General features: G+C 48.1%; 1 protein-coding gene and 1 long non-coding RNA gene across 3 annotated transcripts in view; both read left to right on the top strand.

The window, feature by feature from the left end:
* Positions 1-16251, top strand: part of LOC122388990 (open rectifier potassium channel protein 1-like) — an 87564-nt gene that overhangs the window by 53032 nt on the left and 18281 nt on the right. For both annotated transcript variants that reach the window (XR_006257889.1, XM_043380616.1), the window contains exon 6: positions 15939-16034. Coding sequence is in view for 1 of the 2 variants with exons in the window: in XM_043380616.1 (XP_043236551.1) it covers positions 15939-16034 (96 nt within the window). In the remaining variant the exon portion in view is untranslated. The remainder of the gene's footprint in view (positions 1-15938; positions 16035-16251) is intronic.
* On the top strand, positions 7482-12541 carry LOC122388992. The gene is made up of 3 exons (XR_006257891.1): positions 7482-7942; positions 11541-11629; positions 12088-12541. It is a non-coding gene; the product is annotated as an uncharacterized LOC122388992 (long non-coding RNA).

The following is a 16251-nucleotide window of genomic DNA, read 5'->3' as shown; positions in this document are numbered from 1 at the left end:
AGGCCACATTGGTCATGTGACCTCCCAAGGTCACCGAGGTCACCTGAGGTCACCATATTCGAAACGGCTGATGAAATCGCATACGCTGAATCGACTGGTGGTGTTTTCGTCACGATCAGCCCAGTAGTTCCTGAGTTATAGAATGGCTGCAATAGGCGAAAACATAAAGTTGACCTTTTGAGGTCACCGAGGTCACCTGAGGTCACCATATTCGAAACGGCTGATGAAATCGCATACGCTGAATCGACTGGTGGGGTTTTTGTCACGATCAGCCCAGTAGTTCCTGAGTTATAGAATGGCTGCAATAGGCGAAAACGTAAAGTTGACCTTTTGAGGTCACTGAGGTCACCTAAGGTCACCATATTCGAAACGGCTGATGAAATCGTATACGCTGAATCGACTGGTGATGTTTTCGTCACGATCGGCCCAGTAGTTCCTGCGTTATGGAATGGCTGCCATAGGTCACATTGGTCATGTGACCTCCCAAGGTCACCGATGTCACCTGAGGTCACCATATTCGAAACGGCTGATGAAATCGCATACGCTGAATCGACTGGTGGTGTTTTCGTCGCGATCAGCCCAGTAGTTCCTGAGTTATAGAGTGGCTGCCATAGGCCACAACGGTCATGTGACCTCCCAAGATCACCGAGGTCACCTGAGGTCACCATATTCGAAACGGCTGATGAAATCGCATACGCTCATTCGATTGGTGGTGTTTTCGTCACGATCGGCCCAGTAGTTCCTGAGTTATAGAATGGCTGCCTTAGGCCACAACGGTCATGTGACCTCCCAAGGTCACCGAGGTCACCTGAGGTCACCATATTCGAAACGGCTGATGAAATCGCATACGCTGAATCGACTGGTGGGGTTTTCGTCACGATCAGCCCAGTAGTTCCTGAGTTATAGAATGGCTGCAATAGGCGAAAACGTAAAGTTGACCTTTTGAGGTCACCGAGGTCACCTGAGGTCACCATATTCGAAACGGCTGATGAAATCGTATACCCTGAATCGACTGGTGATGTTTTCGTCACGATCGGCCCAGTAGTTCCTCAGTTATAGAATGGCTGCAATAGGCCACATTGGTCATGTGACCTCCCAAGGTCACTGAGGTCACCTGAGGTCACCATATTCGAAACGGCTGATAAAATCGCATACGCTGAATCGACTGGTGATGTTTTCGTCACGATCGGCCCAGTAGTTCCTGCGTTATGGAATGGCTGCCATAGGCCACATTGGTCATGTGACCTCCCAAGGTCACCGAGGTCACCTGAGGTCACCATATTCGAAACGGCTGATGAAATCGCATACGCTGATTCGATTGGTGGTGTTTTCGTCACGATCGGCCCAGTAGTTCCTGAGTTATAGAATGGCTGCCATAGGCCACAACGGTCATGTGACCTCCCAAGGTCACCGAGGTCACCTGAGGTCACCATATTCGAAACGGCTGATGAAATCGCATACGCTGAATAGACTGGTGGTGTTTTCGTCACGATCGGCCCAGTAGTTCCTGAGTTATAGAATGGCTGCAATAGGCGAAAACGTAAAGTTGACCTTTTGAGGTCACCGAGGTCACCTGAGGTCACCATGTTCGAAACGGCTGATGAAATCGCATACGCTGATTCGACTGGTGGTGTTTTCGTCGCGATCGGTCCAGTAGTTCCTGAGTTACAGAATGGCTGCAATAGGCGTCAATGTCGAGTTGACCTCTTGAGGTCACCGAGGTCACCTGGGGTCACGAGCTTCGAAACGGCTGATAAAATCGTACCTCCTGATTCGAATGGTGTTTCGTTCGTTCCGATCGGTCCAGTAGTTCCTGAGTTATAGAATGGCTGCAAGGGTGGCGGTCGAATAGTGTTGTCCCATAGGCATGTTCTCTTGTTTATGCCAAAAAAGGATAAAAGATTATCTGTATAGTATCATGCCCACAATTGTAGTTAATTAACAATGATATGCCTCCATACAATTATAAACCACTATGAAAAAGTGATAGGAATAAATTTAAAAAGAAGAGAGCAAAACCAATTAAAATTCTGACGCACCGATATTAAGAAACAGCTCTTAGCTTTAGCCCATTTTTCGATTGTTTATAAGCAAAATAGTTTTGGCGCTGTTAAGATTGCTACTTTAGCCTGAGAAGTGTTTTCTTTTATTATGTGTATTGTGTGCATCGTGTTCCCCGTGCCGGCGCTGGGCTCGCCAGCCGGCCGCCGAGCAGAGCCGCCGCGCCGCTCTGCGGCACAGCCTGCGTTCAGGGGCACGCGCGCCTCGGGATTGGCCGGTTGACTCACGTGGTTCGAGCTGTAGTCGAGTTAGGTCGCGGCGGTGCGCGGGGAGTTGGGCTCCAGCATTGGACGCGGCCGGGTGTGTCGCTGGATCGCAGTGGAAGGATCGGTCTGCCCGGCCGTTTCAGAAACTCAGATCCACAGATTCATGTATAAACGGGTGTCTGAAAATCGGTAGTCGGTCTGCCTGGCTGTCTACCGGGGTAAGGAGGCTCGTTTATACATGCGTCTGCAAAATTAAGGGATCGGTTTGATCTGCCGGTCTCTGTGACAGATTTGGACCCAACGCACCAACTTAACCATTTCACTTTGTACCCGACATCATGTCGGCTTGAAGGGCGGTATTTTTGGGGTAGTCCTCGAGCATATCTTCTCGGGATTCATTTGTCATATAGGTTAAGGGTAGAGCCGGCACTGCGGCCGTTTCTCCGCTGGCGACTGGTGGCTCTAGAGTCTCTGACAGTGGGCGTTGTTTTCTGGTGAGTGAACTGGTTTGTCTGGTTTTCTGGTTACTAAAATACATCCTCCTGGTGTATTTATACACTCTTTGACTTGGAATTGTAACATAGTCCTCCTGGGGCCGGATGGTCGGTTCGATCGGCTGTGCTGTTATCAGTCGGTTGGATCGACGTTTCGGTCTGATTCTTTGAAACGGTTCATTCGGCTGTGTTGTTATCAGTCGGCTGAATTGGTTTGCCGGTCTAGTTTTGTTTGACACGGTCCGGTCGGCTGTGTTGTTATCAGTCGGTTGGATTGGTTTGTAGTCTAAGTTGTTTGATACAGTCCACTTTAAATACTTGGGCATACAATTTGGCCTAGCTTTGAACCATGGAGGATTTGTTGGCGACCAGAACCAGACTCCGCTCAAAGGCGACCCGACTTTGTAATGACCTCCGATCGTATCGAGAGGCAGATCGTACGACGGTGGATCCTGACCAGCTTGCCCTCAAGCTTCACCACCTGGAGAAGCTGCGCCATGAGATGGAGGGTGTCCAGGTTGACCTGGATAGGCTGGATCAGTCAGATGATACCAACCACTTGCAGATTCTTGAGGACGAGATGTTTCTCGGTTCGCGCCTCCTTGCTCGCCTTGAGAAAGCTGAACAGGCGCCAGTCAGGGTTGACGCTTCAAACTTCGCGGGAAACGCAGACTTCAAAACGTCCCTCACCGTGAAAATTCCCATTTTTCATGGTGACGTAATGCAGTGGTCTGAATTCTGGGACTTGTTTGCCATATCTGTTCACAACAACTCAGGATACGCTCTTGTCCAGAAATTCGTGGTACTGAAATCGCACCTGGCAGGTGATGCTTTGCGCTGCATTGAGGGCATTCCAGTGTCGAGTGACGGCTACCTTCAGGCCGTGGCCGCGCTCAAGGAGCGGTTTGAACGGGATGATGTGCGGCGGGAGACACTGATGCGTGACCTCCTGAACCTGCAACCCGTTCGACACGGCGACCTTAAAGGCATGCGGTCATTGATCGATCACTTGTCTGCGCGTACTCGAGCGCTCAGTACACTTGGCGTCCACCCGGAAAGCTTTTCGAGCCTGTTGCTGCCAGTCGTTAAGGATAAGATCCCTGAGGATTGGCGTCTAGAGTGGGTCAGGAGAGAGAGTGGAGACTTTACGGAATTTCTACACTTCCTCAACCGTGAAATACGGCTCCGGGAATCGGCAAGAGGGGTGTCAATGATGCAGACACGACCCGAGGCCCCATCCGCTTCCACTCAGTCTGTCACAAGCACTCTCACTGCGCGGCGAGAGCCCGGCACTGAGAAGCAGAGGCCCCCTCACGGGCCAAGGACCGTGATGTGTCCTGTTTGTCAGCAGGCGTACCACGGTCTAGAGAGGTGTGACAAGTTTCAAACCTTCAATCTGAAAGCCCGTTGGGAGACTGTGAAGGCAGTGAGGGCGTGTTTTCGGTGTCTGAAGTATGGACATCAGGTTCGGGACTGCAAATGCAGTCGGTGCACGGAGTGTGGCGGGCCGCACCACCCCCTGCTCCACAATCATCGTCCCTCGCCATCGAATTCACCCAGCAACCAGTCGGAACTGTCGCCCGGGGCTATGCCTTTCTCTCCAGCACATCCTACTGACAGAGTGGCGCGCCCTGATGGCAGCCCAACTGAACTCACGGGGCAGAGTCGCCACCGGTACAGTGCCAGTACGGCAAATGAGAAAGCACATTTCTTCCAGACGGCTCTCGTAAACGCTGTGGGACCCAAGGGTAGCCGAAAGGTCCGTATCCTCCTAGACGGAGGGTCCGACTCCTCCTACATCAGGAGCTCGCTGGCAGAGGAACTCGGTCTTCCCAGCACCGGCACGGCTACCTTTGCCTGCCTCGGATTTCAGGAGAAGGCTGAGGAGGCTCGCTCGTACGACAAGGTACAGGTGGAGCTCAGAAGCCTGTTTGGTGACTATTCTCTGAATCTTGACATGTGGAGCACAGATCAGCTGTGCTCGCCCCTTCCCACCTCTTCGCCACCCCCTGTTCCTGCCGGTCTGGATCTGGCCGACGACTTTGGTGGTGGCGAAGTTCATGCATTGATCGGCCTCGACAATCTTTATCGAATCGTGCTGTGGGGACAGGTGGAACTTGAAGAAGGGCTTAGAGCCATAGAGACTGTCTTTGGCTACGCCATTCACGGGTACCGCGGCGACGTTTCGCTGATACCGACCGGTCACCAGTCTTCCCACTGTCAGCTGAGACAGGTGAGGAGTCTGGATGAAGTGAGGGTCGGCCAAAATGAGGCCATGGATGTGGATGGCATGCTGCCTGAGCCACACTGGGACAAGCCAGTGGGCTGTTCCAATGAGATGAATTTGACGATGCAGTCGGATGATCGCTCACCATCCGATCATGGTTCCGCAAAGGCGGGAACCCCGCAGCAAGAGCTGCTCAATGCAAAAAAGCCTCACCTGAGCGGTGACGACCTCCATAAAACGATGACTACTAAGGGTGGAGACACGACTCTCTCTGTCAAGGGGTCAAATGATGACACAAAACAAAATGGTGATGGCGGCGCCGGGCTGTCGCCAGGCAAACGCGACTCCTGGGCTGTCGCCCGGAGTCAGGGTCTCAAGCCCTCATCGCATGTTCCTGTGGAGTTCGTCCCATCATCTGTCGTGGACGAGACGGACCGGAGCCAATGGAGTGCTGTAGCACCCCGGCGGCCTCGCCGATGCCTGTCGGCTCCGACGCGAGACCGTCGGCAGCCGCCTCCGAAGAGCCGACGTCTACGGAGCCGCTGGAGGAACGACGGGGCAAGATGGAGGTGGAGCCGGAGCTGGAGGACGGCTGCCCCACTGGAGGCACCGTCTCACTTCCCAGCATTCCCACGTCTGTGGAAGAGAAGAAAGAAGAGGACGTAGCCGAGGACGCTGGCCCCCCGGTCCAAGGACCCATGGCCGGCTGCGGAAGGCCTGACCAGGCCCACAAGGACTGCCGCAAGTTGGCGTGCGGCCAGTGCCGTGATGTGTGTTTTGTTTGTGATTTGTGCGCGCGTTGTGACTAGTGTGGAAAATGTGTTAACTTTTTGTTCCCACATTTTGGTGGGGAGGATGTTAAGATTGCTACTTTAGCCTGAGAAGTGTTTTCTTTTATTATGTGTATTGTGTGCATCGTGTTCCCCGTGCCGGCGCTGGGCTCGCCAGCCGGCCGCCGAGCAGAGCCGCCGCGCCGCTCTGCGGCACAGCCTGCGTTCAGGGGCACGCGCGCCTCGGGATTGGCCGGTTGACTCACGTGGTTCGAGCTGTAGTCGAGTTAGGTCGCGGCGGTGCGCGGGGAGTTGGGCTCCAGCATTGGACGCGGCCGGGTGTGTCGCTGGATCGCAGTGGAAGGATCGGTCTGCCCGGCCGTTTCAGAAACTCAGATCCACAGATTCATGTATAAACGGGTGTCTGAAAATCGGTAGTCGGTCTGCCTGGCTGTCTACCGGGGTAAGGAGGCTCGTTTATACATGCGTCTGCAAAATTAAGGGATCGGTTTGATCTGCCGGTCTCTGTGACAGATTTGGACCCAACGCACCAACTTAACCATTTCACTTTGTACCCGACATCATGTCGGCTTGAAGGGCGGTATTTTTGGGGTAGTCCTCGAGCATATCTTCTCGGGATTCATTTGTCATATAGGTTAAGGGTAGAGCCGGCACTGCGGCCGTTTCTCCGCTGGCGACTGGTGGCTCTAGAGTCTCTGACAGTGGGCGTTGTTTTCTGGTGAGTGAACTGGTTTGTCTGGTTTTCTGGTTACTAAAATACATCCTCCTGGTGTATTTATACACTCTTTGACTTGGAATTGTAACAGGCGCACTTGATTCGAAGCACGGCGCTCAACATGGCAATTCCCGGTGCACACCGAATCCGTAACGAATACGGCGTGACGTCGCCAAAAAATCGAACTACGCATGCGCGTTGCATTGTGCCCTCCACTTTCAAGATATTATTTAATCGCCGACGTATTCATTACGGCACGTAACGGTCATTACGGATCCGGTGTGAACCACGCATTATTGGAAAGGGCGACCCCACAATGGATTCATATAGCCACTCTTACACACCTGCACCAACGTTGCCCAACGTGTCCCTTTGATAAGTGGCACTTTGGCAAAGTGACACTTGCCGACTGGCCTTTCTATATAAACTGGGCCCGGCCCTGGTGAGTTGCCGGGGCTGAGCCTGACCAAAGGATAGGCCGAGCAGCCCCCAAGCACTCACCGCACCCGGCTACGGGCGAGCTCGGCTTACGGGCAATCCCAAATGGGATAAAGTTTCCCGTCCAGTCCGGATCAGGGGGTTGCGGCGTGGAGGAAGATTTGAGTTTCCTGAGGATATTTTGAATACAGAAGCTCTTTATGAAACATGAAACATGTATTTTGCATTATTTTAACGGTCAAAACAGCGGCCGATGTCGGACCGACGTCGCCCCGACGTCGGCCCGACGTCGGCTAGACCTCAGCAATTGATCTCGGTCCGACGTCGGCCCGACGTCGGCTGGACCTCACTGAAAGAAAAGTACACCTTGGTGGTATTTTTGGGTGATATTTGTAACCACTTTAGTCTTTACACCACTTTCTAGACTAATTGTACCACCTTTAACCGAAAATTCAGAGTAAAAAGATGACTAGGTGCATTTTTACTCAACTAAGGTGTAATTTATACAGTACTTTAGGCTTTTCTTGCAACTATGGTGTAATTTCATGTTCTTATGTTTTTACACCTCAGCCTTTTGGTAGTAAAATTATTACCCAAGGGTAGTTTGAATCTCATGCGGATAATAAATGGCTAGTTGGTAGCATAAATTTACACTAGCGTGGCTCAGCTGATTACCGCAAAACCTAAATGGAGTAAATTTACACCGTGGGCTTGATGAGCGATGGATTGTTAGGTGTGGTTTTATGCTACATGGTTATTTCACTCTTCAAGGATATATTTTTACAGCTTGGAGCGTTATTTTACAACAGTGTTCCACGTGGCCATTTTAACCGCCATTTTGAATCGCCATTTGCATGGTGAACTGTGAAGCGTGGGGTGGCGTGGATGAAGCGCGGCAGTTCCCTATACACCGTGCATACTGCATATATCGTGAAGCGAGGCCTCCGGTGCGGCGAAGCATGCAGTGTCTGCTAGACGACCAAAACTGCGGCAAGCAGTGAACAACAAAGGTAAGGCTTTAACCCTATTAGTGGCAGGCTCCTGGCTACCCCATATTAGTGGCAGGGGGGGCTGTTTACGACCCCCCCTTGATATCTCGAGATCTAACCGGCCGATTTTCAAAATTCAAACGGCATTCGATTTGGCTCAACGAGATCTACATTTCTAAAAAAAAAATTAAAAAATGTCAATAGGGGGGTAGAGGGGGGTAAAAACGGGCAAATAGCAGATACATTTTAGACTGTTTATCACGGCCAGGTTTCTGAACCAATCTTAACGCAACTTTTGCCGATCGATAGAGAATGAACCAGGACATCACATGGATCCTAAAAATATGCATTTTCAAAAATCATGGGCGGATACAGACCATTGAGATTGGGGGTACACAAAAAGTATAGTAAATAAGGTTTTTGTTGGTACTGTTTCTAAAAAGGGTGGCAATGGTCTTGTTATGTTACAATTTTCTTATGAGAAAACGACTAAAATTGTATTGGTCATGCATAGGCGGTGTCAGGGCACCTATGTTGGGAGGTAAAAAATAACCCCCCTTTTTGGACGCCTGGATCCGCCTATTATAGCAAAAACGTGTCAAAAGAGGATGCACAATAACTTTGTATATGTTATCACATGATACCTTTCATTCACTGTTCGTAAAACTGGTGCAGCATCGTGATCTTCGCCCAAATGACTCGCTTCACGAATAGGACCCCCAATTCCCAGTGCTCTGGAGCCGCCCCTGGTAAAGTTATGAACTTGAAATTTTCAGGGAATGTGCCCAATTTAGTTTTAGGAAAAGTCAGAAAATTTCAGCATCGTAGCTTCAGCGGTTTCGGAGATATTCCCGAAAAACCTGAGGGGTGGATAAAAACAACCCCCCCCCCCTGCCACTAATAGGGATGTATCTTTTGGCTAGGTATAGGCAAGGTGAAGGATGTTGCCGCATTGGTTATGATGCGCACATATGCAAGATCCCATTCAGTCTGCGTGAAGACCATGACCGATTTGAAGCTGCATCACAATTGTCAATCATTAACCCGCGCCCCGTAGGGCTATCAGCGAACCCTGCCACCCGTAGCCCCCCCCCCCCCCCTAAGATCTCGGAAAGTCACCGGCCGATTTTCAAAATTCAAACGGTGTTCGAAAGCCCCACCAAGGAAGTACCTTGTGACTTAATTTCATTGACCTCGGTCCAACCGATGACGTCACAGGTCAGGTCAAAGGTCGCATTTTTACCACTTACAGGCATTCCAAGAAATGTATTGTAAAATAGAGTAAAAGGCATGTTATTAAAAATCATGGATGGATAATTGTCTGTCGAACACATTTTGCTATTAGAGGTCACTGATACTAGGTCAGGTCATAGAGGTCAGGTCACTGAGGGCCACGATATGAAAGTGTCGTTTGATACATGTTTCATGGTCCATTTTACATGACAAATGTGATTGTGTGGATTAGGCAACCTTTGGGGCCATTTTAGGTTATGTTCTGGGAAAGGTCAGGTCAAGGTCAGGTCAAATTAGGTCAAGTTTCAAAGTTGATATTTTGCATAAAATGAGTAGGGGAGAGTGGGGTGGGTTGTATCAGTTTTTACTCCGAGACCCATAACCTCGTAACTATCCGTGATAAACTCATTATTTCCATACTATCTCCTTCCTTGATTCTTCTGCTTTTTTGTGCAAAGTAACTTTTCCGCTACCTCTACCAGTTTTTCTTCTACGGTCTGCCGAATAGAACAATGTTTTTGATACAACTTGCCCCATGGCTTGGGTGAGTTGTATCACATGGTGGGGTAATTTGTATCACTAGGTATTTCACGTTTCAGGGAGTGTGCTTGCTACTGGTTTTGAACATAACAACAACATTAAATGGGGTTAATACAATGTATATGCTCAAAGGCTTCACTTTTATTAGACCAAACTTCGGTCAATGCAATCCGAACGAAACATCGAAACGAACGAAACATCAACAGACTAGATGCAAAAGTGGCCCGTTAAGAGCAAAGAAGCCAACGCATTGTGCCGAAATGGAACGAGTATTGACTAGCTACCTACAAACGCGAGACAGGGCCTAGCTTTTGCGATCAAAAGCAACATGCCCATACATACATACATGTTACAACATACCCCACCCGGCTCTGATACAACATGTACCTCGCCGCCATCTTGGAAAAAACATCCTCGTGCTCAAAAACAGCGGACAGCTGGAGAAATCCATTTTCACTCACGCAGCCTTAGAACCTACCCTCACCACCGCTACGGAGATCTTTCAAATTCGTGCACATCTAAATGCCCAAAACACACATTTTCTTGCAACTCATTTTTTTTAGAATGACATCAAAAAAACATAAAATCGGCTCTCACCTCGAGACGCGTCCACCCAGCCACACGACAGAACAGGGAAAGATGGCGCCCGGAAAACCTCGTCGGCTGGTCGTGTCACGAGCGCTATCTATTGGATAAGTTTGGCACAATTCGCCCTGATACAACTTGGACATGATACAACTCTCCCCGCTCTCCCCTAATGATTCGATGCAACTCGTCACGGGGAGTCTAATGGTGGTCTTTGTATTGAGCTACGTGATCTAGAATTACTAAAAATTGAGTTTGAAAATATGACCTCATCAATTTTGAAGTTTTCTCTCTACAACTTGGCCAAAAAAGAGGTATCGATCTCAAATTTGGTGTGTGGATGGAAGATAGTAGGGACTATCATACAAATTCCGTTTTTTCAATCCGGATTTTTTTTGGGATTTTTTGTTATTATATCCAAAAAATAACTTTTTGGATTTTGGGGGTCAAAAACCAAAAGTTACGAAAATCTGAGATGACAGATTGATAGCCCTGGTAATTCTATACCTTCTATGCATTAAACATTTTTCTGTATCTTCAAAGCTGTATAGCCTGACAGCTCTTCCCGCGATTTTTTTTGTTTTTTTTTTTGTCGAAAATGACAGAAAATGACGTCATTCTGACGTCATTTGTGGCCAACCTATCGTAGCCTTTGAAAAAATGATCACAATGTGTAAAATTGATGTTCGGAGGGGTTCTGAAAGTTTGATGACGATATCTGCAGTCGTTTAGGAGATATTCACGGAAAAAGACAGGGAGGGGCCGTTTCGCCCCCACCCCCATCCCCCTCCTACGGGGCGCGGGTTAATAAAAATTATGCAAGACTAGGTACAGGCACGTAGTCAGGATTTTGCTCAGGTTGGGCCACAGGTCGCGGCCTGGTGTCGTACCTATACCCCCTCCAAAAAAGGAAAACTTCGGATTTCGCCCACTATTTTCGGGGTGTGTGGTGCAGCTGATTTTTTTTTACTTTATTTCATTTTATGTTTGGCCATCAGGGGGACCATGGTCCCTGTGACCCCCCCCCCCCCTTGGCTAAGTCCCTGACTAGGTAAGGTGTTTTAAGGTTTTCAATATTTTCATTAACAGTCATACTTCTTATCGATTCAAGCGGGAACATTTTTTCTGGTATTTATTATTATTCCATCATTGACTGCATTGTGCCTAAAAGGCTATAGGGGTATTACCTACTATATCAGACGTCCAACATGCTAACATGCGTCTAGCACGTCTAACAATATTTGTTTTCCTTCCATTTCAGTCGTGGCACGACCTGACCCCTGATTATGGGGACTAGTGAGGAGCCAAATGAGTTAAAGGAAAGAGTCGTCAAGAACATCCAGCAAGTGTGTGAGTAGCGTGGGGGGAACGGTGGTTGCGGGGTCATTGGTTACTTTATATATGTCCCTCTTAGTCTTCACAGACCAGCTACAAGCGTTGGCATTTTGGCCTCTCTCTGATCCCGGCGAAATTAGCACACTATATTCATTCATGACTTAAAGATGCGTAATTATAATTAAACTTTACCTGATTTGTCATTTTGATTCTATCCGTATACACATGTCTGATGTATCTTTACTCAACAGTAAAAGTAAATCTACGTATTGCATCCTGAACCGGTGAATACATGCAGTCAATTTATATCTCAGCTGCACCACGGGAGGGCAGCGAGCCGCGCTCCTGACGGGTCCCAAGGGGCTGAGGCTTCAACGGTAGTAAGTAACCCCACACAGATTTTTATCCTCCGGGCTCCGCTTTGTCGGGAAATCTATCACTGCTAGTTACCTACTTTATTTCCCTCCTCACAGGTGACGAACTGGTGGCGCTACTCGCCTACGGACGCTGGGCGATCTCAAGAACGAGCAGAGCTCCGTGAGTGTTCACTTCTTCAGTCGTCCCGCCTCAACGTTCAGGGAGCACTGGGCCACTTTAAGCTGTCAAAGTCAAAGGTCGGTGAAGTTGCCACAATCCTTGCAGCCCATGCCCCCATGTTTTGTCTTCCGTTCCGTGGACCATGCAAGCATATATGTACCTATTCGAGGTGCTCTACAAGAAAGCCCTATAGTTCGTTTTTCTTAAGTTCGACCCTCACTGTAAACATCTGTTTGAACACAGCACGAGAATTGCTAGCTGAACTACTTAGAAAACTGGTTAGCGCACATTGAATTAGAGGTATGAATAATATTTTCAAAATAGGTTGTGAACACTGATGATGTACCGTTATGTTAAGGGGACCCTCCCTTCCCACCTTCAAAAAAAATATGAATTGGCATGAAAGTGATGTCGCTCGGTTCAGAAAGAGCGAAAACGAATATCTACTAAATTTCACCGAAAAATATTCACCGGTTTTCAAGATATTCGACTTTTACTTTTGTTTACTTTTTGGGATCTCCGCTGTTCCTAGCCAAGATTCCTTTACTACTCAGGTTGGTTCACTAGGGAAATAAAGGCGCCGTGGTAACGTAATCAGAGGAAATCCTTCATATTCAAATGAATGGGTCATTTGAATTGCTAATTTTTGCTCGATATAGTCCTACTTTTTTAGTTTCAGTCCCATTTATCGTAATGAGGCGAATTCATTGTTACATTGGTACATCTTTTGATGACATATAAGCCTTGATTTTATCTCCAGCTCGCCCGAAAGATGATGAAATTTGCATGCATGCCTATGGGTGAAGGGAGATTCTGCCGCCGTGGTGACGTAACGGTAAAGGGATTCTGGAGCTCGTGAACGGGGGCTGGTTCCTAGCGACTTTATTTGGAAGCAATAGTTTGGCAGCTGAAAGTGCGGCACTTGTTGCGCGCAAAGCAGCATATACCACCGCGTGCTACAAAACGTTTTAGTCAAACATTTAAAAATCGTTAGATATCTGCGCTGACGTCACACATTCAGAGGGGTATTCCTATGCATTAGCCCCTCTGAATCAAAATGCTGCAATTTTGAAATTCAATATTTCCGATTTCAGGCATTTCTCGATGTTGTGAGTGCCGAAACCGGTAGTTGTGAGCCAGGGACCCCATTTTGGCTATCTCAACTCAAATCTAATGTTAAGGTGGGAGGGTCCCTTTAAGCGCCGCAGGATTTATCAATTAGTTAAGTTATAATTCCTGAGAAGTCGTCCATCTTTGTGTGGTTGTAAACATGGGCAAATACGAGCTACAAGTCTGGAAGTAGGAGCCAGATATAAATAATTTTGATACAGTTGATCACCTGTGAAATCAATGTGCGCCAACCAGTTTTCTCAGTAATCCAGCCAGCAATTTTCGTGCTGTGTTCAAAGAGACGTTTACAGTGAGGGTCGAACTTAAGAAAAACGAACTATAATTATCATCAATATTTCACTAAGTAAAGCATCGCAGAAAGTAGTGTGCTCCCTGGCTGAGTAGAGTGCAAGATGCGCGTGCGAGTATACTGGCAATTGCGGTACGCCACCCTAAATGTCATGCCGGAACTCGGAAGCTCAGATTTATCACTGACCCACACACGAAGAGTGTATACTGCGTAGTCTGCGTGCGTTTCATGTTTCAAAGTTTTTCATGTTCAAGGGCCAAGAGTACAAAGTACAGGGTGGCGCACGCAAAACACCCGATTTGAGGCTTTAATGACTTCCATCATTCTTAACCGAATTAGATACTATTTTCACACAGCGTAGATACACAATTGGAATGATATTCATCCAAGTCTTAGACAAATCCATTCACGTACAGCTCAGTTGTTCACCTCGACGTGACCCCTATCGTTTTCATCACTTTCTCGAGGCGCTCGCGGTACGCAAACGCTGCTTTCTTGCGCATTTCGACGGTGATCTTTGCAAAGGCGGCTCTGATCCGACCTTTCAACACCGGAAGGTTCGCCGGCCGCGTTACGTATACCTTCGACTTCACAAGCCCCCACGTGAAAAAATTCACACGCGTGGTGAGGTCGGGCGAGTGCGATGGTCAGGGCACTTTAGGCGAAGCCCAACCTCACCACGTGTGAATTTTTCATGTTGTGGTTTGTGAAGTCGTAGGTATACGTAACGCGGCCGGCGAACATTCCGGAATTCCAAGGTCGGCTCCGAGCCGCCTTTGCAGAGATCACCGTCGAGATGCGCTAGAAAGCAGCGCTGGCGTACCGCGAGCGCCTCGATAAAGCGATGAAAAACGGTAGGAGGCACGTCGAGGTGCAACACTGAGCTGAACGTGAACGTATTTGCATAAAGCTTGGAAGAATATAATCCCAAATGTGTATCTAACTACATTGTGTTAACCCGCGCCCCACTGGGAGGGGGGGTTTTACGTGCGCCACCCTGTACATAGACCAAGGTGATTGTGTGGTTTGTTACTGTATGTGACTAATGTGTCTGTGATTTAACGTAGTCAACCTCATCGAGATCGATGCGAGTGATTGAACTGTGAGTGATTGAACTATGATCAATACATAATATGTGATAAACATGATTTTTCTTAATTACTATTACATTGGTAGCAATCACGTTTTATCGCACCGACTGGAAGACATCACTGTTTTATGGTTTCATAATTTCGGATCCCTCGTACAACGCGTTCACAATGCGTATCCTGACCATAGCGTATCTGACATCCCATGGTTACACGATATGTACTATCTGAAATGGTCATTGCATGCCATCTGTTTGACTTCACCATTAACTTTGGTGCAAAGTATATATAAGCAGACGATATACCATTACATTGCAGCGTAGGCATAAAAATACACCAGAGGGTAAACTGAAATAGTGGTGTATATTTAACTCGGGGTAATTTTACTCTAAAACTTTTCAGTCATAGAATTATCTTTCTGAGTTTTTGTTTCAACGTGAATTAGAATGTGAATTATTTTTACTCTCTCAACTTTTTTCTACTCTGGTGTATAAATGCTGTTTTCTGTTTTTACACCCTGAAGCAGGGGGTGAAATCTGATTTGATATTATTACACTGGGAGTGCAGTATTACTCCCGTAAATCGCATGCTTTATTCGGTTTTACTCCCCTACACCGGGGTGTAAAATTATTCCTCTAGGGTTGGAGTTTTAGGCACCGTACTTTTACTCCAGAGAAAGTGTATTTTTAAGCTCATGGGAGTTATTTGATAATACCCGGTGGTAAAAATAGTCGCTAATCGCCCATGTTAAAGCAGTTTACACTGGGGAGTAGAATGATCACTTAGGGTTGGAGATTTAGGCACCGTAAAATTATTCCAATTTTGGGTGTACTTTTCTTTCAGTGCTCGGCTGGACGTCGGAACATGAGGGCATATCCGACATCCAGCCGACGTCGTGCCGAGGTTGGACCGACGTCGGGCCGACGTCGGCATGCCGATGCCGAGTTGCCGACGTCACCCCGACGTCGGCCGACGTCGGGCCGACGTCGGCATGTTTACTGGGTAGTAAGAAAATGACTCCTAAGTGCGCTTTTTGTGCGTGTGGTAGCATTTTCACCGTCGCTCAAATATGCGAGGAGTACCTCAAGGGCATATTTCTTTAAATATGGAGTTATTTTTAACCGCGTGATCACGGCAGGGAGGATGTACGATATTGTCGTAATTGAGTTTTTATGTCGTAGGTTAGTAAAGTATACGGTTTACTCCTAATGTATGATAAAGGGAAAGTATGTTATAACTAGTACGCGCCATGTCGAAGCTTGACCACCATTCGTTGCAGGCATATTTATAATGCTGGAGGACTGGGATTTTGTGCAAGCTCTCTACTTCAGCTTCATTACCCTGACCACTATCGGGTTTGGTGACCTGGTGCCAGGTGAGTGTGAGCTGGTGGTGACCTGGCGCTAGGTGCGTCTGACCTGGTGGGTGACCCTGTGGTGACCTGATGTCAAGTGGGTCTGCCGGACGGACGGGCTAATCCGTCCCGCATGCTGTATGTAGAGATAAGATCACAGATCAGAGGAGACAGACCGTGTCTCGGGGTGGATGTGCCGCACGGGGCACACGTTGAACCTTTTCGCTTTCACGCATAT

Source organism: Amphibalanus amphitrite, unplaced genomic scaffold, assembly GCF_019059575.1.
Source record: "Amphibalanus amphitrite isolate SeventyFive unplaced genomic scaffold, NRLGWU_Aamphi_draft 000341F_arrow, whole genome shotgun sequence".
NCBI classification, from domain to species: domain Eukaryota; kingdom Metazoa; phylum Arthropoda; class Thecostraca; order Balanomorpha; family Balanidae; genus Amphibalanus; species Amphibalanus amphitrite.
The sequence above is the reverse complement of the archived record's forward strand: the minus strand, read 5'-3'. Positions and strand labels throughout refer to the sequence as shown.